Source organism: Myxine glutinosa, chromosome 9, assembly GCF_964187855.1.
Source record: "Myxine glutinosa chromosome 9, kmMyxGlut1.1, whole genome shotgun sequence".
Taxonomy (NCBI): domain Eukaryota; kingdom Metazoa; phylum Chordata; class Myxini; order Myxiniformes; family Myxinidae; genus Myxine; species Myxine glutinosa.
The window spans coordinates 108979365-109003472 of NC_136269.1; the positions used below are offsets into that span (position 1 = coordinate 108979365).

The following is a 24108-nucleotide window of genomic DNA, read 5'->3' on the forward strand; positions in this document are numbered from 1 at the left end:
TAAATACCCTTAGGACATACCGATGGGGGGGATAGGTGCATACCAGAAGTTTGGTACGATTTCACGAAAGTTTGAGGGAGTAGTTCCGTGACAACACAGGACAACACAACACAGACACTGCACAGATATACAGTCACGTGAAAAAGTAAGTACACCCCATGTAAAATTTTGACTTTTTCAACATATTTCAACATACAGCTATTTGATCTTCATTTCAACAATATTGATAGATAAAGGTGATATAATATAACAAATATCATGAAACATTTACATTTTGTCGTCCATTGTATAATTTAAATAAACATAAATGCAAATTTCGCATGTGGAAAAAGTAAGTACACCCTTGGTTCTAATAGGTGGTATTGCCCCCTTTGGCAGAAACAACCTAAAGTAGGCGATTCTTATAACTGTTTCTTATAACGATAACAATAATAGTACATGCAACCAAAAATGTTTACAGTGGATGAGAACCACAACAACGGAAGTGACGAATCCGTAACACTTCCCCCCCTCAAGAAAGAAAGTTTGAACATAGTGAAAACTTTCTTTGCATGCAAAAACTCTTTTAACAAACAAAAGTAAAACTCACCCCCAAATGATCAATTCACGTGAGCAACAATAATTAATATTCCCCAAAATAAAGCAACAAAACCTCCAAACAACCTACTGGAATTTCCAAAGTTAGTTCACTCTGGATAAAGCATCAGCAACGACATTGTCCCTGCCCTTTACATGCTCAATTTCCAAGTTGAACTCCTGCAAAGCCAAACTCCATCTCATCAACCTCTGATTTTTATTTTTCATTTTTTGAATGAAGGTTAAGGGGTTGTGATCAGTGAAGAGTTTTAACTCTGGATTCTCTTGCACCCCGACTACAGGTGAGACAGGTGAGACAGGAACCATTTTCTCCACAGGCTTCCTCTCATAATATTTCTTCAGTCGGTTGACATGACACAGCTGCCGCTTTTTCCGTCGGTCGGGAGTTGTCACCACGTAATCTGTTTCATTAACCCTCCTTTCGATTGCATAGGGACCAAAATATCTAGCCTGTAGTGGCTGACCTGGAACAGGAAGCAACACGAACACTCGGTCCTCAGGACTGAAATTTCTTATCTGAGATTTCTTGTCATGTCTCACTTTCATTTTATCCTGTGTCACTTTCATGTTTCTTCTCGCAACTTCACAAGCCTTTGCCAATCTGTGCGTAACCGTTGACACATACTCCACCACTGTTGACTGTGACTCCTCCTGTAGCCACTGTTCTTTCACCAATTTCAATGGTCCTCGAACTGCATGTCCAAACACAAGTTCAAAAGGACTGAATCCCAATGACTCATGAACAGATTCCCTCATAGCAAACAACCATAAGGGGATTCGTTCATCCCAATCCTTGTCACATTCAAAACAATACGTTCTGATCATATTCTTCAATGTCTGGTGAAACCTTTCCAAGGCCCCTTGGCTCTCGGGATGGTAAGTACTTGATTTTACTTGTTCCACTCCCAACAGGTGTACCACTTGCTGAAAAAGTGTTGACATGAAATTGGAACCCTGATCAGACTGGATGACCTTAGGTAGACCAACCAAAGTGAAAAATTTAATCAAGGCCTTCGCAATAACTGCCGCAGTAATTTTTCTAAGAGGCACTGCCTCTGGGAACCTTGTGGAAGCACACATGATAGTCACCAAATACTGATGTCCAGCCTTAGTTTTAGGTAAAGGGCATACACAGTCAATAATGACTTGGCTGAATGGCTCTTCAAAAGCTGGAATTGGTTTTAAAGGTGCGGATGGGACTTTCTGATTAGGTTTTCCCACCAGCTGGCAAGAATGGCAAGATTTACAGAACTCCGCCACATCACGTCGCAATCCTGGCCAGAAAAAATGTACCAATATTCTGTCACATGTCTTCACTCCAAGGTGCCCGGCCAAAGGTGTTTCATGCGCCAAACTCAATATCTCCTTCCGGTATGGCGGTGGCACCACAATTTGGTAATGAACTTTCCACTCATCGTTTGCTGGCACCTCCGGTGGTCTCCATTTTCTCATGAGTATTTCCCCTTTCATGAAGTAACCAACAGGTATCTTCATAGCCTCTTCCTCTGTAACGGCTTCATAAATCAAACTCTGGAGCTGCGAATCTCCCTGTTGTTCTTCAACAAGTCTTATTCGGACAAGCACCTTTTGTTCAGCCTCGTTCCCAGATGTCTCCGACGGACACTCCATTTCCTCTTTTGAATCTTCCTCCTATACCTCTAAGGAACCCAAATCCACATCGCCTTCCTTCTCCTTCTCTTCAGAGCGCTTCCTACCCATAGCACGAGTCACTGCACAGGATGGAAAGATACCCGGAATCTCCTGCTCTAACTGTGCGGTGTTATTTTCCATACTGGGCTTTTCAACCAACATCGGATTACCAGAAACTCGACCACCGGCCAAATCATTCCCGATAATAAAAGAGATTCCCTCTACAGGAAGAGTGGCTTGTAACCCCACAGTGACCGGTCCTGACACCAACTCAGACTCTAAATGGATGACATGAAGAGGAGCTTTAACATAGCCACCAACCCCCTGTAAAAGAACACTAACACCAGTTGCCGTCTTCTCTGACAACGGCAAAATGCCCTCAAGCATCAAAGATTGATGTGCTCCTGTGTCCCTCAATACCCTAACAGGTCTCTGGTTCGTTAAGTCCTCCATCCAGTGGCACAAACCCCTCTGAAATAAAAGGTTTGTAACCCTCTTGGACAAGGTTGTTCTGTGATGCCGTAACTTTGGCATGGGAACCTTCACAAGACAATTGTGAAAGGCCCTCAGAGGTAGCTTCATCACGGGAGATTCCAATGATTCTGAACGCTTTGGTTTCAACAGCGTGAAGACGAGCTAGGTGTGAGGCAGGAGCACCAGCCCAGAGGGGAGAGCAGTATTCCATTGAGCTGTGGATGAAAGCCTTGTATGTGGTGAGGAGCTCAGGTGTGCCAAGGAAGGACTTCGCACGACGGAGGATGCCCAGTCGGCGACTGGCTTTGGAGGCCAGATTTGAAATGTGGTTTTCCCAGGAAAGATCATGGCAGATAGTGAGACCCAAAAGCTTGAGTGACAGAACTTCTTGGAGAGGATTATTCAGAAAGTGGATGGGAGGGTTGTCCAGTCGGTGTTTTCGGAGAGACATCGTAAGAGAGTGAGATTTGTCAGGATTGAAAGACATGTTCCACTTGTTTGCCCAGTCAGTGATTTTGTCCAGGTCTGCAGAGAGTGAGGAGGCTGCAGACTGCCGATCTGAGGGATGAGGAATGGAGCGGCAGAGAGTGGAGTCATCAGCAAAGAGATAGAGAGGATTTTCAAGAGAGTCTCATTGATGAAGACCAGAAAAAGCACAGGGCCCAGAACACTGCCTTGGGGAACTCCAGCCTGAACAGGAAGAGGAGAAGATAGAAACCCATTCAGGGCCACACGTTGACTACGACTCGAGAGGAAGTCCGCCAGCCATGCGTGGAGATTTCCATGGATACCAAAGAAGGAGAGTTTGGTGAGCAGAGCAGGGTGCCAGACAGTATCGAAGGCAAGTGATATATCGAGGGAGACAGCTCTAATTTCCTGTTTGGCATTGAGGACCTCCATCCATTGTTGAGACAGCAGAAGCAGCATGTCCAGAGTAGAGTGACCTGGTCTGAAACCAAATTGATGATCAGAGATCAAGCCATTGGAGAAGAGGAAAGATTTCATATCCGAAGCAATGATGGATTCCATGACTTTGCTGATAATTGGGAGAAGGCTGATTGGTCTGTAGTTACTAGGATCTCTTTTTGCACCTTTTTGTGTAAAGCGGTGATGTTGGCTGATTTCCAAGCAGATGGCAGTTGACCTTGAGCAAAAGAGAGGGTGAATAGAACAGAGAGAGGGAGTGAAAGAGCGGAAGAACAGGATTTTAGGACCCGTGGGCTGATGCCGTCAGGTCCAGTTGCAGAATCAGAGTCGAGGGTTGACAGAAACTTTTCCACCTTGTCAGGAGGAAAGGACACAGAGTCCAGGAGCAGCTGGGTACGACTGGGTACGGTGGGTACAGAGAGGGATGGTGGATTTTTTAAATGATGGATTCCATGACTTTGCTGATAATTGGGAGAAGGCTGATTGGTCTGTAGTTACTAGGATCTCTTTTTGCACCTTTTTGTGTAAAGCGGTGATGTTGGCTGATTTCCAAGCAGATGGCAGTTGACCTTGAGCAAAAGAGAGGGTGAATAGAACAGAGAGAGGGAGTGAAAGAGCGGAAGAACAGGATTTTAGGACCCGTGGGCTGATGCCGTCAGGTCCAGTTGCAGAATCAGAGTCGAGGGTTGACAGAAACTTTTCCACCTTGTCAGGAGGAAAGGACACAGAGTCCAGGAGCAGCTGGGTACGACTGGGTACGGTGGGTACAGAGAGGGATGGGTTTGGGACACAAGATTTAGAGGCAAACACAGAGTTGAGGCATTCAGCTTTTTCACGTGTGGAGTCAGCTGTGTAGCCGTTTGAGGTAAGGGAGGAGATGGAGGGGGAACAAACACCAGAAACAGATTTGACCAGGCGCCACCAGGATTTGGAAGAGGGAGACAGATAAGAGAGTTCGGTCTTGAGAACGGAGAGATATTGTTTCCTGGCTCTCCTGAGGGTGGACACACACTTGTTTCGGGCTTTGTGAAAGGAAATGAGATTTCCTTCCGTTGGATTTGCTTTCCAGGAGATGAAGGAAAGTTGTTTCTGGGCAACAGCCTCACCACTAGATTCTGTGTACCATGGACGGGAGGAGGGGTATGACAACTGAAAACGAGATGGGATAAATCTGTGCATGAGAGAGAGCAATTTACTTTGGAAGAATTCCCAGGATGAGTTGATGTCAGAGGTGGTAGAGATGGGAGACCAGTCCAGATGATTATATGGCTGCTTGAAGACCGAGCCAGTTGGCCTGAGTGAAATGCCAGACTCGTCGACGCTGAGGAGGCTCCCTGAGAATGGTCAGAGAGATGTCCGCTTTAACAAGCACATGATCAGATGAGCCGATTGGAGCAGAAGAAGAGCAGCAGACATTTTCAGGGAAGTTAGTCATAACCAAGTCCAGAAGAGAAGATGCTCCGTTGACTGAGATCCGGGTCGGGAAATTGACAGATTGTGTCAGTCCCAGTGAGTCGCAGAAGTCCTTTACTGAGGAGCCATGGTTGGTGAGAGAGGTACCCACACCCAGCCAACTGGCATGGTGACAATTGAAATCACCACATATGAGGAAGAGAGAGTTTATCATTATTATTATTATTCCTATTTTTCCGATTTGTTCCTATTTTTTTATTCCGATGTATTCCTACCTTCGAAAATTTCTGATTTATTCCTCTTTTATAAGTAAAGGGAACATTTTCCATAAAAAACGAGCATTTTCCCCACCTCTTCCCATTATCAAACGAAAAGCAACAATTTTCCCTCCTACGATGCCACCCAAAAAGCGGCCAAATTTCGGAAAGTCGCCTGCAGCCCTCCATATGCAGATATGAAGAGAAGCACGGACAGATGCGGAACATCAGCAGGAACTTCAAACCCTGGCACGCAGCCGATCAGCTCTTTTTGACCAAGAGACACTCGAGGAAAGACAGTCACGACTTGAAGAAAATGCTGCCAGACGAAGAGCTGAAAGGCCGCAGGAAGCACTAGAACAGAGGCAGTCTCGCCTCCAAGAACGGGTCTTCCGATAGTCAGCTCGACGGCAGGAGGAAACTCCAGATGAACGTCAAACAAGGCGTCAAAGAGATAGGACAAGTCATACTGAGGTAAGATCTCGAAAATTCACTACGCAACAGTGGTACCAAGGTGCTTTCAACTATGATCCAAGCCATGATTATGCATCACACGAATTAGTGACCATTGGTTCCATGTCTAAGATTTGTTGCAAGTGTAGCGCCAAAAAGTGGGATAAAGAAACACCAGGCATGTGTTGTACTAATGGCACAGTTCAGCTGACTATGCTTCCTGAACCACCTGAGCCACTTAAGGATCTTCTTCTTGGCACCACTCTCGAGTCCAAACATTTCCTTCAGAATATCCGGAAATACAATTGTGCCTTTCAAATGACGTCATATGGCAACAATGTCATCACAGAGGGAGGATTCATGCCAACATTCAAAGTTCAGGGACAGATTTACCACAGGATAGGATCCCTCCAGCCTCTACCAAATGAACAGCCTCGGTATTTGCAGTTATACTTTGTTGGAGATCTTCAACAACAGGCCCAGAGTAGATACAACAGCAACCAGGGTGCAAGATTTGATTTAATTTTGAAGATGCAAGAAATGCTTCATTCAAGTAACAGCTATGTCGAAAGTTTTAAATATGCCCTACCCTGGAATTTCAGATCATCATTGATGCTGACAAAAGACCATCCGGTGAGCATGCACGCCGATTCAATGCTCCAGAACATAATGAGGTGGCTGTCATTATGACTGGCCAAGAATATGGCAGAAGAGACATTGTCCTCAAATGTCGTGACAACAACCTTAACTTCATCAGTGAAACCCATAGGTCTTACGATGCCCTCCAGTATCCTTTGCTCTTCGTGAATGGAGAAGATGGCTACCACTTTAATATTCCACAGGCTGGTACAAACTCAACAGAAACTGTCTCTTGTATGGACTTCTATGCTCATCACTTTATGGTTCGTGGCAATTCCTTTAACCAACTTCATCGAAGTCAGAACCTCTTCCATCAATTCGCTGTGGACATGTATGCAAAGATTGAAGCAGAGAGGTTGCGTTACATCAGGATCCATCAAAAAGAATTAAGATCCGACTCCTACATACACTTGCGAGACGGAATGAACAATGATGTGGCTGGAGGACAGCTTGGCCAACTCTGCATCCTGCCATCAAGCTTTACAGGCAGCCCCAGATACATGCATGAAAGAACTCAAGATGCAATGACATATGTCCGCATTTATGGGCGACCTGATCTCTTTATCACATTTACTTGCAATCCAACATGGAAAGAAATCCAGGATGAGCTACTTCCTGGACAAACACATTTTCACAGACATGACCTCACTGCCAGAGTATTCCGTCTCAAAGTGGTGAAATTAATGGACCTTATCACCAAATCACATATTTTTGGATCAGTACGTTGCCACATGTACACCATCGAATGGCAAAAAAGAGGATTGCCTCATGCACACATTCTAATCTGGCTTTCCTCGAAAATTCGTGCCAACCAGATTGACTCCATCATATCAGCAGAATTTCCAGATCCAACGAACGACAAAGATCTGTTTGAAATTTTATTGTCAAAGCACAGATGGTTAATGGTCCTTGTGGTTCACTTAACTACAACTCGCCATGCATGAAAGACAGAAAGTGCACCAAACGTTTTCCAAGTCAATTCTTGAAAGAGACACAAACAGGAGAAGATGGCTACCCCTCTTACCGACGAAGAAGGCCTGAGGATGGAGGATTTCAGACAAAGATTGGACAACGTGAAATAGATAACAGATGGATTGTCCCCTACTGCCCACTGCTCACTAAAACCTTCCATGCACACATTAACGTTGAGTTCTGCAATTCGGTCAAGTCAATCAAGTATATTTGTAAATATGTGTACAAAGGATCTGATGCTGCTATGTTTGCACTTCAGCAGCCAAATATTCGCGATGAGGTTACACAATATCAGCAAGGCAGATACATCAGCAGCAACGAGGCTTTCTGGAGAATCTTTGCCTTTCCCATACATCAACGACATCCTGCCATACAGCAGCTTGCTGTTCACTTGGATAATGGACAGAGAGTTTACTCCACTGCTGAGACAGCTGCACAGCAAGCACGAGCTCCAAAGGACACCACACTGACTGCATTTTTCAAGCTGTGTCAGCAAGACCCCTTTGCTCGAACATTGTTATATCCTCAAGTTCCATCGTACTACAAATGGAACAACAAACAATGGATCAGGAGAAAGAGAGGGGCTGCAGTACAAGATCATCCAGATATAAGGTTTGACAATTCTCTGGGCAGAGTTAACATTGTTCATCCCAGTCAGCATGAGTGCTTTTCCTTACGACTACTTCTTCACGAGGTCAGAGGACCTACATCGTTTGAAGATCTCAGAACTGTCAATGAACATGTTTGTGCTACATACAGGGAGGTGTGCTTTAGACGTGGCCTGCTAGAAGATGATACTCGATGGGATGCAACATTATCAGAAGCCTCAGTATGCCAGACAGCAAGAAGTCTCAGAAATCTTTTTGCCATCCTTCTAAAAACTTGTGAACTTGCCAATCCTCCAGCATTTTGGCTCAAGTACAGAGATGATCTGGCAGAGGACTTCAAACATCAGGCTCAGCTAAGATTACCTGAAATTGAAATAGGTTATACTGATGAGATATACAACGCTGCCTTAATAGACATAGAAAATCAGGTCATATCAATGGATGGACCAGAATTATATGTATTTGGTCTCCCGCACACTAACCAAACTGAATTCAACAACCTCACAACTGAAGTTTTAAGAGAGACCTCATACAACATTGATGCACTGACAAGATATGTCGATGAAAATGAACCCATGCTGTTGGAAGATCAGAGGGCAGCTTACTCTACTATTATTGACAGAGCTCGCCACCAGAAAGGAGGTATCTTTTTCTTAGATGCTCCTGGAGGAACAGGAAAAACCTTTGTCATTAAACTATTGCTGGCCAAAGTTCGCCAACAGAAGTGAATAGCTGTTGCTGTTGCTTCTTCAGGCATGCTGCCACCTTACTTCCAGGAGGTCGTACTGCCCATTCTGCATCAAGCTTCCGGTAGACCTAGCCATCAATGATGCCACTGTTTGCAGGATTACCAAAACTTCTGGAGCTTGTCAAGTTCTAAAGAGATGTCACTTAATTGTTTGGGATGAATGCACAATGGCCCATAAAAGAGCATTAGGGGCACTTGACAGAACATTGCAAGATTTGTGTAATTGCAAGGCCCCGTTGGGAGGAGTCACTGTCCTACTGTCAGGTGACTTACGGCAGACATTGCCTGTAATTCCCAGGGGAACCAGAGCTGATGAAATCCGTGCTTTCCTGAAGTCATCATTCTTGTGGCACCATGTCAAGACCATGACCCTCTCAACAAACATGAGAGCACGTCTTTTTGGTGATTAACTTTCTGCTCAGTTTGCTCAGAATCTGCTACAGCTTGGAGAAGGGCGAGTAACTGTACTTGCTGATGGTACCATAAATCCAGCTGCGATCAGCACTGTGGTCATTTCAGTCAACGATTTGATAGGAAAGGTGTTCCCAAACTTACAGCACCATTATCAAAATAACAAACGGTTGTGCGAGAGGGCAATTCTGGCACCAAAAAACACCACAGTCAACGCAGTAAACGAGCAACTCTTGCAAGCAATACCTGGAGACTCACGTACATACAAATCTGTTGACACTGTTGTTGATCAATCTGAAGTTGTAAATTACCCCACTTAATTTCTTAATTCGCTGGAACCACCTGGCCTGCCTCCTCATCGGCTTGAACTTAAAGTAGGAACACCAATAATGCTGCTATGCAATTTGGATCAGCCTCGACTGTGCAATGGCACAAGAGTTGTGGTCAAGAAATTAATGCCTCATGTTATTGAGGCCACTATTCTCACTGGTTGTGGCAAAGGTGAGGACGTCTTCATTCCTCGCATTCCTCTCATACCATCTGACCTACCCTTTCAGTTCAAGAGACTTCAGTTTCCTGTCAGGGTCAGTTTCGCCATGTCTATCAACAAATCACAAGGGCAAACATTAACAGTGGCAGGATTGCATCTGGAAGAGTCTTGCTTTTCTTATGTTCAGCTATATGTAGGCTGTTCCAGAGTTGGAAGTCCCTGCAATCTTTTTGTTTACACTCCAACTGCAACGACTCACAACATCGTCTATACTGAAGTGCTGAAGTGAAATTGCCCGTCATAAGTGGGGCTAAATTATCCAAAATGTCCTATAGATATATAGGTCAATTGCGAAATAAGCTATGACTAATAAGCAGTTGCGGACCATCAGTGGTGGTGCTATTAGAGTGTGGCTCGATTGCGAGTCTGGCAAGCTCTTAGTTCTAAAAAAAAAAAGGTCACAATACTCAATGACGGTATCGTGTCAAGGCGGGTGCACCTCGCCATAAAGGTGCCAAATGCTTACAGGAGTAAACCTGGAATAAAAAATCCGAGTAGCTGTTGGGAACCCACTCCTAAACCCAAATTCCCATGAAACCTCCCGAGCGAAGCCGGGTACTTCTGCTAGTATTCACACACACACACACACACACACACACACACACACACACACACACACACACACACACACACACACACACACACACACACACACACACACACACACACACACACACACACACACACACACACACACACACACACACACACACACACACACACACACACACACACACACACACACACACACACACACACACACACACACACACACACACACACACACACACACACACACACACACACACACACACACACACACACACACGACGGGCTTAGCTGAAATCCGTATTCTATACAAAAATGCACAACAAAAGATAATATGCATATCCAATGCCCCAAGCACACAGAATGCTAATGCAGCACTCTGCTGATGTAAAGGAGAAGGCTATATGATATTACAAAGTGCCAGCTCGAGGACTGATGACACTGGATAGCAGGCAAAGCTGACTGAACTGGTAATGTGAATTCAGCATAATTGATAACAACGTTCCAATTCACACATATGCAAAATTCTTATTGATACGTATAACAATATGAATTGTTAAATGATATTTTTATGCTCACAGGCAATGCTTTCGCTAGCATAACAACAATAATTGTAAGAGATCAACATTTATGCATGAACGGCAGGCTCACTGAGGAATGTGTTCAAATGGTTACATCATTTCCTTTTCCTGTTCTTGATTAACACAAATCGCCAGCAAGAGGTTCTAACTCACAAAGTGCACAAGATGGCCAGCAGGGAGGGCTCTAACTCACAAAATGCACAAACTATATGTATAAAGGGTGGATGGCAAATCCTCACTTCTGGAAATGTTGATGACAAGCTTTCATGTACATGTCTTCTGCTCTTCCTCTGCTCCAATTAGTTCATCTGGTCAGATGCTAGTGATAGTCAGTCATTCTGGTTATTCTCAGAGCTGCCTTTGTGGTGGTGAGTAATTCAGCTCACTCAGGCAGACTGGCAGGGACTGCAAGCAGCCATCTCAGTTGAGCACTGGTCCCCTATATCTACCACCTGAAAAACCTGCTTGCTCTTACGCACAGATCCATCCCCTCTCGTCTTCAGTTGTCCTACCCTTCTTCCTGCCCATGGTGCACTGAATTCTGTGGTGAGGTAGTTGCTGTGAAGCAACTTTCTGTCTCTTCCTGAAATGTAAACCCAAACGAAGGTAATCTCAGATCATTACACAACGCGAGTAACAACTAGATGGTATTCATAGAATACTTACCCTGCGCAGTCAACTTGATGCGAGCCAACTCTTCTGTTTTTGAACATTTTTTTTCTTTGATCCAATATGGCTGCCAGACCACGTGAGCGATGACATCATACATTTATATTCTCTAATATAATTGTTGCATAGATCACGCTCAATACATTTCAAATTGATCAGACTAAGCGTTGTCCCTGTCGAATTATGACGTCATCGTTAACAACACCTATTTCCCATATGGAGTTCTTTACAATGAGCCATGTTTCACTTTTTTCCATGCAGCGGTTTTGGAGATATAGAGGTGCAACCTTTTTTTGGTTTTTCCAAGATGGCGCCTGCACCACATGACCTATGACGTCATGATTATCATTAAAATATTCTTGATGAGGAGGCGTTCCTATGGTGAAAATTTCGTGCCCATCAGACCAACAGTTGCTGAGAATTTTTTTTCACAATGATCGGATAAGTGTTGTACTTGTCGAATTATGACGTCATAACGAAGGCACCGATGACATCATCATTAACATATCTTATTCCACAAGGGGAGTACTTGACAATGAGCCATGTTTAAATTTTTCCCATGGAGCAGTTTTAACAAAGGTTTTCCACAACTCATTTGTTCATCTTTTTTCCCACCTGTGGAATTAACTTCCACATTTAACTTCCACACTTCCACAACTTCAATCTCATTCTCCCCTCCAGGTCTTCAAGACAGCTGTTCACCACCGTCTCAGATCATCCCCCATGTAAACCATGATCTTTTCTACCTCTGTTTACTCTTCCATCCCCACACACCAAAGCCCACCTTCCAAATTTCCAGTTTTCCTGAGGGTTTGCTTCTGTATCCATCTTGTCCACCCTGTCGTACATCATCCCCATACGCTTCCTTCTTTCCCCACATCCCTTATTTGTCCAAGTCTCTCTCTATTTTGTCCCTTTTTACTGCTGTTGGTGTTTCCACCCTTGTTGGTGTGATCTGTTCACTCTTTTTCCACGAGGCTTGACTTTGTCTACAAATATAGATAATTGTTTGTCATCAGCATTACTCAATTGTTTACTCTATTCAGTTTGATGTTAGAATCTATTTATTTCATACCTTCCTACCTTAATGCTATGACAGAGATACAATGGTTCTGGCTAGAGTCCCTTTATATACAGAGTTGCGACATAGAGGGTCCGGAAAAATCTAGTCACGTGATTGCGTGGAGCCATTTTGAGTCCATCGCGGACAGGATCAGGATCGGACGCATATCGATCAGCGTTTTAACGTTCCCGCTGTACGCAGCGTTCTCATTCGTGTTTTACATCGATTTTACGACAAAATGACAGATTGTAGTGCCTGTGGGTGCACAAATAGAACAAATAGAAAGTGAGAGTACCGTCCGAGGAAAATCTACAGGGCCTTGTCATTCCAGATATCCAAGACGTGCAGGAGCTGTCTCAACCTGAGCGCGATAGCTTGTACAACCTTGCTGGCTACTGTGTTCACAGTATAAGGAAAAACCAGAAGACGTGTGATGACTGCATTAGCCAGGTGATTGTTGCTGAAGGTGAAGAAGTTAACCAAGCTGCAGAGCTTACTGTACTGAAAGAGTATAAGCAAGGGTGTCTTGTTCATGTTTCAGAAAAAGTGATCAACATGTTGGTAACTGTGGAGGCCATGTTTTGTGGTGCACAGGATGCTTTCATGGCTGAAAAGAACGTCGCAACAATGTTTGTGGAGAGAGCAGAGCAGATAACGAGAGATGTTCACTTCCCAACGTGCCACGATCTTAAAGCCAAACTGCTTACAAAATTCATCAACACACGCCTACACATCTTTTGTAAGAAAAAGACACATCAACGCAGGCAACAAGCTGCACAAGCAAAGAAGGGGGATGAACTTGGCAGCAAGAGCATGGCAATGAGACAATTGGCTGCGAAAGTGAAATAGATATTTCCATTGGACTTCAGTTGCAGGACTGCAATGTGCTGTACACCTACAAGCTAGCAACTTACGTGGATAATTGGACTAAATAATCATTTTGAAAATGTTATTAACATTTTCTCTAATATGTTATTTCAACAGGGAATAATACACATATCCAAGTTATTTTAAAGCTATGGACGAACATACATTTCAACATGATATTTCTGAGAGGGAATGATTGTAATACAACAACACAACATGCATTTTAAAGGCCATTTTCCCTACTAGAGCGGGGGTTAGCCTTGCGGTCCCCATGACAATCTTCTCCATTTTGCCCTATTTTCTGCATCTCTCCTTGTTAACCCCCTTGCCCGCATTTCTTCTTCCACCATCTTTAGCCAAGTCTTTCTCGGTCTTCCCCGTCTTCTACTTCCTTCTACATTCATTTCCATCACTCTTCTCAACCAGTCACTTTCATCCTTCCTCAACACATGACCAAACCATCTCAACCTGTTCCTCTTCACAGCATCAATCACAGGCTCTATTCCCATCATGTTTTGCAATTCATCATTTGTCTTCCTCTCTCTCAACGATGCTCCGCACATCCGTCGAACCATTCGCATTTCCACCCTTTCCAACCTTCGTTGCTGCTCTACGTTCATTACCCATGTCTCGCTCCCATAAATCATAACACTTCTCACACATGCAGCATACACCTTTCCCTTCAGCTTCAACGACACTCCCCTCATCATCAGCACGCCACTCAATTACCGAAACTTCTTCGATGCACATCTCACTCGAGCAACCGTTGCCGAGTCTGATCCACCTTCTCCATTCAGCATGTCTCCGAGGTAGCAAAATGTTTTCACACCTTCCAGCTTCACGCCGTCTCCAAGATCCAACTCAACATTTCCTCCACCTGCAGCTCCCTCTGTGCACACCTTACATTTGAATGTAGCTGCCACACTGGTTAATGACCTTCTCAGACCACTACATTTTTGATGAACCCACTCAGCGCACATTGTACACTGAATGGAGTTCACTCCGACACCCTTCCTACACACAGCACAGGGCCACTTCCCAGTTCTTTCCACCTCACCACATGCTTTACCACTTGCCATCACCTTCGTCTTTCCGATATTCACCTTCAGACCTTTTGTCTCCATACATTCCTTCCACGTGTTCATCTTTTCCTTCAGTCCATCCATACTTTCCGCAATCAACACCAGATCATCTGCATACAACAACTCCCACGGTAAACCCTCCTTTACGTTCTGAGCCAGCACCTCCATCACAGCTACAAATAGTAGTGGACTTAGTACCGACCCCTGATGCACTCCCACCTTCACCTCAAACTCACCACTGTTCCCGTCCTTCGTCCTTACAGCTGTGCGCGCTCTTTTGTACATTGCCATCACTACTCTGATCAACTATTCCTCCACTCCTAACTTCCTCAATGCCCATGTCAATACTTTGCGTGGAACCCGATCGAATGCTTTCTCCAGATCAACAAACCCAAGAAACAACTTCTTCCTCTTCTCCATGTACTTCTCCTGCAACTGCCTCACAATGAAAAGCGCGTCTGTCGTTCCTCTTCCTGGCATGAATCCAAACTGCATTTCGTCGATCTTCACTTTCTTCCTTATCCTCCTCTCCAACACCCTTTCCAATACCTTCATTCCATGCTCCAATAACTTTATCGCTCGGTACGAGCCACACTCCAGAGGGTCACCTTTCCCCTTGTATAGAGGGACGAGGGTACTCAGTTCCCAATCCACTGGAATGCGGCCTTCTTTCACCACCAGATTACAGATCTCTGTCATTCTCTTCACACCCCAACTTCCTGCTGCCTTCAACATATCTCCCACAACTCCCGTCGGCCCTCCCGCTTTTCTACCCTTCATTGCTTTTATCGCTTCCTCAACTTCCTTCTCAGTTATCTTCTCTGCCGGTCCTAAAACTGGGTTACTCTCTATGTTGCCATCCCATTCATTCTCTGTATTCAACAGCATTTCCATATATCTTTTCCACCTTCCTTTAATTCCATCTGGGTCGACAACGATTTGTCCCACTTCATCCTTCAAGCAACTCACCCCCATCACATCACACCTCTCTTTCGCTATCTGCTTTGCAATCCTGAATACTGCTTTCTGACCCTCTTCCGAATCCAAGCGTTCTCCGAACATTTTCCTACATGCCTCCTGCGCCTTTGCTACCTCTTTCTTTGCAGCCTTCCTGGCTGCCTTATAACTTTCATGCTCTGCTGTTTCTGCTCCCGTACCCTTCGCCTTCTGCCACTCCTTGAACTTCTTCCTCTTCTCGTCAATCCTCTTTCCAACTTCATTATCCCACCACCATGTTTCCGAGTGCCTCGGTGGTCCTTTTGTCCATCCACATACCTCACCAACGGCTCCCAACAGACTAGCTTTCATTGACATCCAACCAATTTCAAGCTCAACCACATCATCCTCGACCCTACTCAGCCTCTCTTTTAATGCCTCCCTTACTGTCACCTCTTTCAACCTCCACACCTTCATTCTCGGTTGGTACTTCACCCGCCGAGCTCTCCTCGCACCTTTCACCCTTACGTCGCAGACAACCAAGTGGTGCTGTGAAACAGCCTCCTCCCCCGGGTCACCTTTGTGTCCCGGAGGTGCCCCCTATCTCGCCTACGCACCATCAGGTAGTCAACGGTTGTCGTCGACCCACCTGACGTGTATGTAACAAGCTTATTATCCTCTTTCTGGAACTGAGTATTACAAATCAACAAATCAGCTCCATCAGCAAACTCCAAAATCCTTTCACCTTCTCCATTTCTCACACCATATCCGTAACCCCCATGAACTCCGTCAAAACCATCCATACTCCTTCCCACATGTCCATTTAGGTCTCCTCCTACCACAACAACTTCCTCATCTTTCACGTTTTCCATCAGCTTCTCTATCGCACACCAGAACTTGTCCTTCTCTTCATCCCTTCGACCAACCTGCGGAGCATATCCCGAGATGACGTTCACCAAGAGCTTTCCAATCATCATTTTCACCATCATCAACCTATCACTCACTCTAGTCACACTCACCACACTGTCTACAAACTCCTCAGAAAACAGGACACCAACACCATTCACGCCCTCCGGGCACCCTTGCCACACAAACTTGTATTTCTGTCCCTGCCTACCCTTCACCATTCTCACACCACTTCGCTTCCATCTCGTCTCTTGCACACAACATATGTCCACTCTTCTTCTGACCAATACTTCCACCACTTCTCCTGATCTCCCTGTCATTGTCCCTACATTCCATGTCCCAAACCTCAGAAACCGATCTCCACTTCGGGCTGTACCCTGCCCACATGTAGTTGTAATTGTCATGGTTCTCTTTTTGAGGCAATGTTTTTATGGCCGGATGCCCTTCCTGACGCCAACCCTCTTAGTCGCCTCTTACGACACGCAGGGATACGGCGTACCTATTCTTATCCAGGGTACACACTGGGATATTACAACTGGGATTATAATATTGGTTGCAAATTAAATAAATGTGCTGTATGAATATCTCGCAAAGGAGCTCTTTATGAATGACGAGAATTTGAGCATGTATAGTTGTATACTCTGTTTTGAGGTACATGAATCAAAACTTACAAATTGTTGTTTATATACATGTACCAATGCCCTCTGCTAAAGGCACTTTCCTGCCTGTGGTAGTTAGTACTCCAACAAGTGAATGGCATGCTTTGTTTTTAACAAAATTATGTAATTTGCTATAAAAGTGGAAGGTTACAGGTTCGCGGTTTGAGTATTAATCGTAAATGAGTTCAAAGCCTTTCACAATGGTCTCTGAGACCTTCGTAAAACAAATAATAAAATAAGTTTTATTTTTTGTACTTTCACATGGAAGATAGGATTATTGTCATTCAAAATTTTCAATGATGCTTCAGAAAGAGTTTGCTAGAAACCAATTCATGCCAGTGATACAGTTGTATGCCACAACTGAGAAAGGGGGGGGGGGGGGCATGCATTGAATGTATGTATTTGTCTCTGTTGATTTGAATATGTGAGGACATTAAGTTGTGTTTGTGTGTGTGACTTTCAATTTATAATTTGTATGTGTGTGCATTAGCACATGCGGTGTGCTAATAAATGTGTTGTGTGTGTGTGTGTGATTGTAAATATGTAGTGTGTGTGTGTGTGTGTGTGTGTGTGTGTGTGTGTGTGTGTGTGTGTGTGTGTGTGTGTGTGTGTGTGTGTGTGTGTGTGTAAGAGGGAGCCGGGGGTAGGGGGGCTAATCTATTTTTGGTGGGATTAATATATGATCGGCAACATGCAGCAAAGTTTAGATTAATTTAAATATGAAAAGATTTTCATTTAAATATGAAAATTAAACAAACACAAATATATACCCACACACGATAAACAAGGTCAAACAACTGCAGAAATACAAAGATAACTCTTAACATTGTATTTTACATGTACATGTATAAGCAGGGAGGTGAGAGTTCGAGTCTCGCTCTCGCCTCCCTGAAATTAAAATGAGGCTGAAATAAGCAGCACGTGTACCTGTCTAGTTCATTCCTTCTTTGTCATGGTTCTAAATGTCTTTGACTGTTAAATCACAACCAGCTCTGTGATTTTCTTCTTTATCATATGGCTCTTAGTTGTCATAAATCTTCTATTTTGTCATCTTCACATAATTTGTTCATTATCAACATGGAAAAGACCATTCCCATCTCTCATACATAGAGAACATAATGGAATACACGGTTCAATGCACTAGCGCCATACGGCGGCTCCGCACTGAATGGACTCAAAATGGCATCAAATCGTTAGTTGTCGCTACTCTCTCTATAAAGGGACTCTAGTTCTGGCTATTTGGGAGTGTTATATTGGCATGTTTTTGTTTTGCACTTCAGTCATTTGTTTTGCATCATTCCATGCCATTTGGTGCCATGTGTACATGGGGTACATTCCTAATAGCATTGAGAATGATATACCTTTTCTTTTCACAGGGCTATGGCTTTAAACCTAAATACCATGGTGAAGAACTGAGTTACACCGCACACAACATGCACAGGAGCTCACGGTACAAGTTTCGCGTACGTATTCCGCACACTTTTATACAAGTTGTTGGCCCTTTTTCTATAAATGGTAGCCAGATATAATGTCAGGCTTTCCTGAACTAATGGATTTCCCCTTTTTGACTCCATAAGAGGTTAATGTACTTAAGTGGGGTCGAGGATATCAACAAATGAGGCTTGGGATGCCATTTCATATGAATGGTCAATTGAAAAACAAACGTTTTTATTTTCATTTTGGCACACCTTTTTATCGTCGATCCTCACTACTGTGTCTAGGATTGTGCAGTGTGCTTAAATTTCCTCTACATTTTTTTCTCCATCCATAGAAAATATTCCATGAATGAATGTCAAAGTGCACTTATTTTCCAAAAATAAAAAAGTGAGACACAAGGAAGATGAATACCTGCATTTTTAGCTTTTAACCTTTATAGTTAGGAAGTGAAAAGATGAATAGAAGGAGGATGGATGCACTGTGTGCTAAGAATGAATGATGATAACAACTGTGTGCCAGCATTGTCAGGGAAGCCTGAGGGAAGAAGGAAAGTGGGACGTCCTAGAACAACCTGGAGGAGAACAGAGGAAAAAGAAAGAAAAGAGAGGATGGAGATCATGGAATGAAGCCAAGCCGATAGCCATAAACAGGGCAGACTGGAGAGTACGTACTGCGGCCTTATGGGCCACTTGGCCTGAAGAGGATAGATAGATAGGATGAACTGAGGGAGGAGATTGGTGTGCAGATGAGCTTGACGGGGAGATTGGTGAAATGCCGGCTGAGATGGGCTGGACACTTGGTGAGGATGGGGGGAAGAGAGAATGGCAAAGAGAACGGATAGGTTGAAGGAGCAAGGTAGGAAGAAAAGAGGTAGACTGGGAGGATTGTGCTTGAGAGGCTTGCTTGATAGGGGAGGATTGTGTAAGGAGGGATATCAGTAATATGGGGGTGGTTGGAGAGTGGAGAGAGTTGGTTGAGGGCAGAGCAGTGTGGAGTAGTATAGTGATCAAGGCAGGGCAGGCGCTTGGTGCCATTGGACCTCACCCGTTATAAAGGGAAGAGGAGGAGAAGAAAAGGTTAATCATAGTCGGACACATGAAAGCCATTTTCGTTGAGAATTTTTTTTTTTATTCCTGGAAATGGTGGGAAGCTTTAAAAGAGTATTATATTTTTGTTCTGCAACAGTAAACATTCGACCAATAAGCTTCCACACAGTTAAATGGAAGAAATTAACCAAACGATCATTGAGGGATGATAACCATCACAGAAATCAAGGAGAAGCAGACGTTTCAGGCACTTACCCCTTCGTCTAAGCAGAAATGCTGTTTGCTACATCTGACAGCATTCCGATATGCTCTTTTCTCCTGACGAAGGGTTAATGCCCGATATGTCAGCTTCTCCTTGCTTCCCATGGCATTTAGCACACTCGATCATCATTCTCTTGATGTCGTCCATTATTCTACCTCTCCACCGACGCCGATTAACACGAGCCTTCACTGGCCAGACACGCTCTTCATTCCTCACAGAGAGTTAATAGTAGCACATATTACTTTGAGAAGCAAGGACGAGCACGATAAATTGGAGCAGAAGTTATTGTGTCAAGCATTTGGACGTCACTGCCAGAATGTTTGCCCCTTAAGAGGAGGATTGGCAGAGGTGAAGAAACAGTTTCGACTTTGGGAAAAATAATTTGATAGGATCATGTGATGTGTAGTTTCAGCCTGAGGGTGATTCACCTTCCTGTTCCATCTGCCTGCTACAAAAATGTATATAGTGGATCAAAGGTTGACATGAGATTCTCAGTCTTTCAGCGATCGATTTAGTGAATCAATCACTGCTTGGTTCAGGTTTACACTCTCACGTCCAAGCCCCTGATGATGCGCTCTTTTTTATGTAATTCAAGTAGAGACTTCTTTAGTTGTGCTGTGTGTATGTTCCTTTCCCCTATGTGTGTATTTGAATTGCCATCAAATTAATTGAAGTAGTAAACTGGAGATTGCTTTGTTTGCCATGCACTGCGAACACTGGGAATGACGAGCCATTTGTGCATCCATCCAGATTTTCATTTGTAACTCCGAGGGCATGAAAAGTGCTGGCAGTGAAGTGGTCACGTTCCACACGCTTGCTGACAGACCTGGTCCACCTTCAAGGTTGAACGTTAAGGGCAAAGTTCATGCCCAGCACTTCAAAGTCTTGTGGGGTAAGCCAGCCATACTCATTCAAATCGTACTGGGCATAGTTTTCATTCATCACGAATCACCGAATGCCATTGCAGACACAAATGCTGTTGTTTGGTTTTCAATGATCGTGTTTAATCTGTAATTTTTCTCGTTGAATGAATCATGGAGACCTTGCACTTGACAGAGCCAATCTATTTTGCCTTGTTGTTCAGATCCTCCCAAGGATAATGGTGGCACTTCCATCACCAAGTTTCAGCTAGAAATGGCTGATGCCAATAAAAGTAAGTACCAGACTGAAATTTACAATAGATGGATGAGAGAAGATCAGCATGGAGCTGATCGAATTATCGGAAATGTTTCTCGTTCATTTTATTTTTTTTTCATTGTTTGCATCTGATAAAAATGATAATTTGGTGATAATGAGGAGGCAAAAAAATTGTTAGCAGGAAAGGGAGACCCGTTTGTTATTCTTGTTATTTGTGTGATCAGCACTTCAGTGGGATGTGATGTATAGTGGCCATGGACGTGAGCACGTGTGCGACCAGTTGCAGCCCGGCAGCACATATAGTCTGCGTTGCTGTTGCTACAATGTTGGTGGGCAGAGCCAAGTGAGAATCACATGCAACCACGTACTTTGAGGGTATCTGTGCTGTTGCACCTTCATATCCACCCAACCCCCACCCCCTATATTTGCACCACCATATCCACATAAAGTAAAATGCTATTTTTTGTTTATTAAATCTTTTCCTCTGGTTCCACTCTTACTTTGTTTACTTGATGGTTAATGTGATACAGCCTGCTTCAAATTTGGCAGGGACTTCTTGTGCCGTTGTGCATACATTTTCAAAGGTAATCTCCAGTTTTTAACGCACAATTGGTTAAATAGAAAGAAAGCGTTTGTGTACAGTAAACCCTCAAATATCATGGGGGTTACATTCCTGGAAAATGCCACGATAGTTAAAACCAAGGGCCTATGGGAAAGGGGGGAGGGGGGGGGGAGGGGGTTGGTTCCTGGGCTTCGAGAAATAATAGAGGAAGGTCAGTGGTAGCCATAAATATACACATCACAATTCATATAAACATGCAAAATATATGTAAAGTATGTTACCATTTAAATGAACACGTAAACAAGTGCAGATACATTCAAAGTGCACCTGCCCCATGCCAAATAAATAAGTAACATATCCTCCAGTGGGTGGCATTGCCGGGGCAGCACATAGAGAGGGTATTGGAATGGAGAGGTGTACAATAATTAATTTATGAATTGGGTAATTAAAATAAATATATAATAATGGTAAAATAATTAAATTCTTAATCAATTGGCTGATAGCATACCCAAACCACCAGTGCTTCATCCGAAGCTGTAACTTTTTGAAAACTATTCAAATAATTAATTAATCGAAAAAATTAAATAAGTAATCGATTAATTGATTGATCAATAAGTAATTAATTGATTAATTGATTAATCAATAAATCAAAAATATCCTTTATAGCCAAATCATTTGTTTACTATCGTGTGCAAATATCAGCTTCCTACCTCAAAAGGTGCCTGAGATATTGCCCAGATGAGAAAGAAAATAAAAGCACTTAGTAAATTGTTAATAATGAAGTAATTAATTAATCAATTAATTGTTTAATGAAAAAATAAAAATACTGTTTTTGCCAAAGCACGTGCGCACTATTATGTCCAAATTTCAGCTTCTTAGCTCAAAGGATGGCTGAGATATCGCCCCTACAATCGAACAAACAAGAAAACAAATGGAGTGAAAACTGAGTACTCCCCTTTGGCGCACGTCATCGCCGGCGGTGCCCGTCATCGCTTTTGGCCCTTCGGCGCCCGGCAATGACGTCGTGCAGTGCCTGGATGTGGCATAAGAAAGGAGCGGTGTACAATAAAATTAATTATGTAAAATAAACAAAAACGCAAGACTTTTACCGTTTTAATTTATTCAAAAGCAGCGAGGTAATTTTTACAAAACTGTGCGGTGGGTGAGGGTAAGAATATTACATACTGTACTCTGCCGTAAATATAAAACACAAGACTTAGCTCAGGATGATGATGCTGTTACAGTGGGGAGTGTGGAAGGGTAGAGGTTAGAAAGATGCGGATGATGCGGGTGCAGATGCAGGTGCGGATGCGGATGCGATAGCTGTTGGATCATCAAGAGCTGTTAAGCCGATCCTTGGCTACCTTGAACCCTGATTCAGATGTTTCTTGCTTGGACAGAAAGGTATGAGATGGCATCCTCTTCCAAAATAATCCCATCTCGTCAGCATTCAAACCTGCTCCAACATAAATCCCTTTGCGTTGATTAGTTCTATGAGCTATGGTGGGGAGTTTTTCGCAGCATCCTATCGATGCTGCTTCCTTGACTCATTTGACATTATGGAGGCCGAATCTTCTTTTGAATTTCTCAAACCAGCTCTTTCTGGCGTAGAGCTTGTGGCGAGCCATGGTTAAATTGGAGCCTTCGGCCCTGGGTGCCTCATGGAAACGTTGGTAAATCCGCAATAATTTCTCATGTATCACCGATCCAATGAAAGACATTTTTTTCTGTGCTTGGTCCTCGATCCAAATAACTGCTTTTCCATCGTTTCAATATGAGGATCACGGGACTGGAATGAGACTTTTGCGCTTTGCAGAGCACTGGCGACAACACTTACATGGATATTTGACTTGCTTTTATCGATATACCCCACAGTAGATTCATTGATCTCGTATTGGTGGCCCACAGATGCCGCACTTTCACCTCTTGCCAACCTATCTAACAACTCGATTTTCCCCCCAATGTTATGTGAGGTAATCGTACATGCTAATGCAAATGATGATTCATCTTAGCTCAAAAACCGCGATTAGTTAAAGTGAAATCGCGCAATAACTAACTGTACTCTTTTTTTTTTCTTTTTCTTTTTTTCCCCTCACTTTGGACCATATTGCTTTTCATCATATACATTTTAGCAGGAAATGTGATTACAGGTATTTGTTACCAACACTAACTATATAAACAAATATTCTCAAAAACGATTAATCTATAAACATGAGTCTGCTTTTTAGAAACGAGTACTCCTCAAATTTGAGCCACCCTTTTACCGTGGGAGTTGTTAGAACATGGCACTTGCAGCATCCTGGCCATTGGGATATCTGAGTATGTTGCACTGCATGATTTGCACTGCAGGACTCTTGTCAAAATTGGCAAGACTCTTGTCAGAATCCTTGTAAACATGGGGGGAAGTTTTTGCAACAGGGACTCCAAATCTGACCCCTCTGACGATGAACGAAATGCAAAACAAACTGATGTTTCATTTTTGTGAGTGATTGTGAAATGTCCTCCATCATATAATTTTGTAGCCAATGTGCAAACTCGCAACTGGGACTTAGAAGTAGATTTTTCTGATGAAGAATAACATTAAAAAAACTTACTGGCATGTTTTGTCCTTGTAGAAACTGTAATTTTTGGTGGCCTTTGCCATATAATTCTC

At 43.5% G+C, this 24108-nt stretch overlaps 1 protein-coding gene across 3 annotated transcripts in view; it reads left to right on the top strand.

Annotated features, from left to right (window-relative positions):
- FNDC3A (fibronectin type III domain containing 3A) overlaps nt 1-24108 on the top strand; it is a 440266-nt gene that overhangs the window by 383891 nt on the left and 32267 nt on the right. For all 3 annotated transcript variants that reach the window (XM_068128578.2, XM_068128579.2, XM_068128580.2), the window contains 4 exons: nt 18388-18474; nt 20507-20648; nt 20841-20909; nt 21118-21236. In XM_068128578.2, the coding sequence (XP_067984679.2) occupies nt 18388-18474; nt 20507-20648; nt 20841-20909; nt 21118-21236 (417 nt within the window). The remainder of the gene's footprint in view (nt 1-18387; nt 18475-20506; nt 20649-20840; nt 20910-21117; nt 21237-24108) is intronic.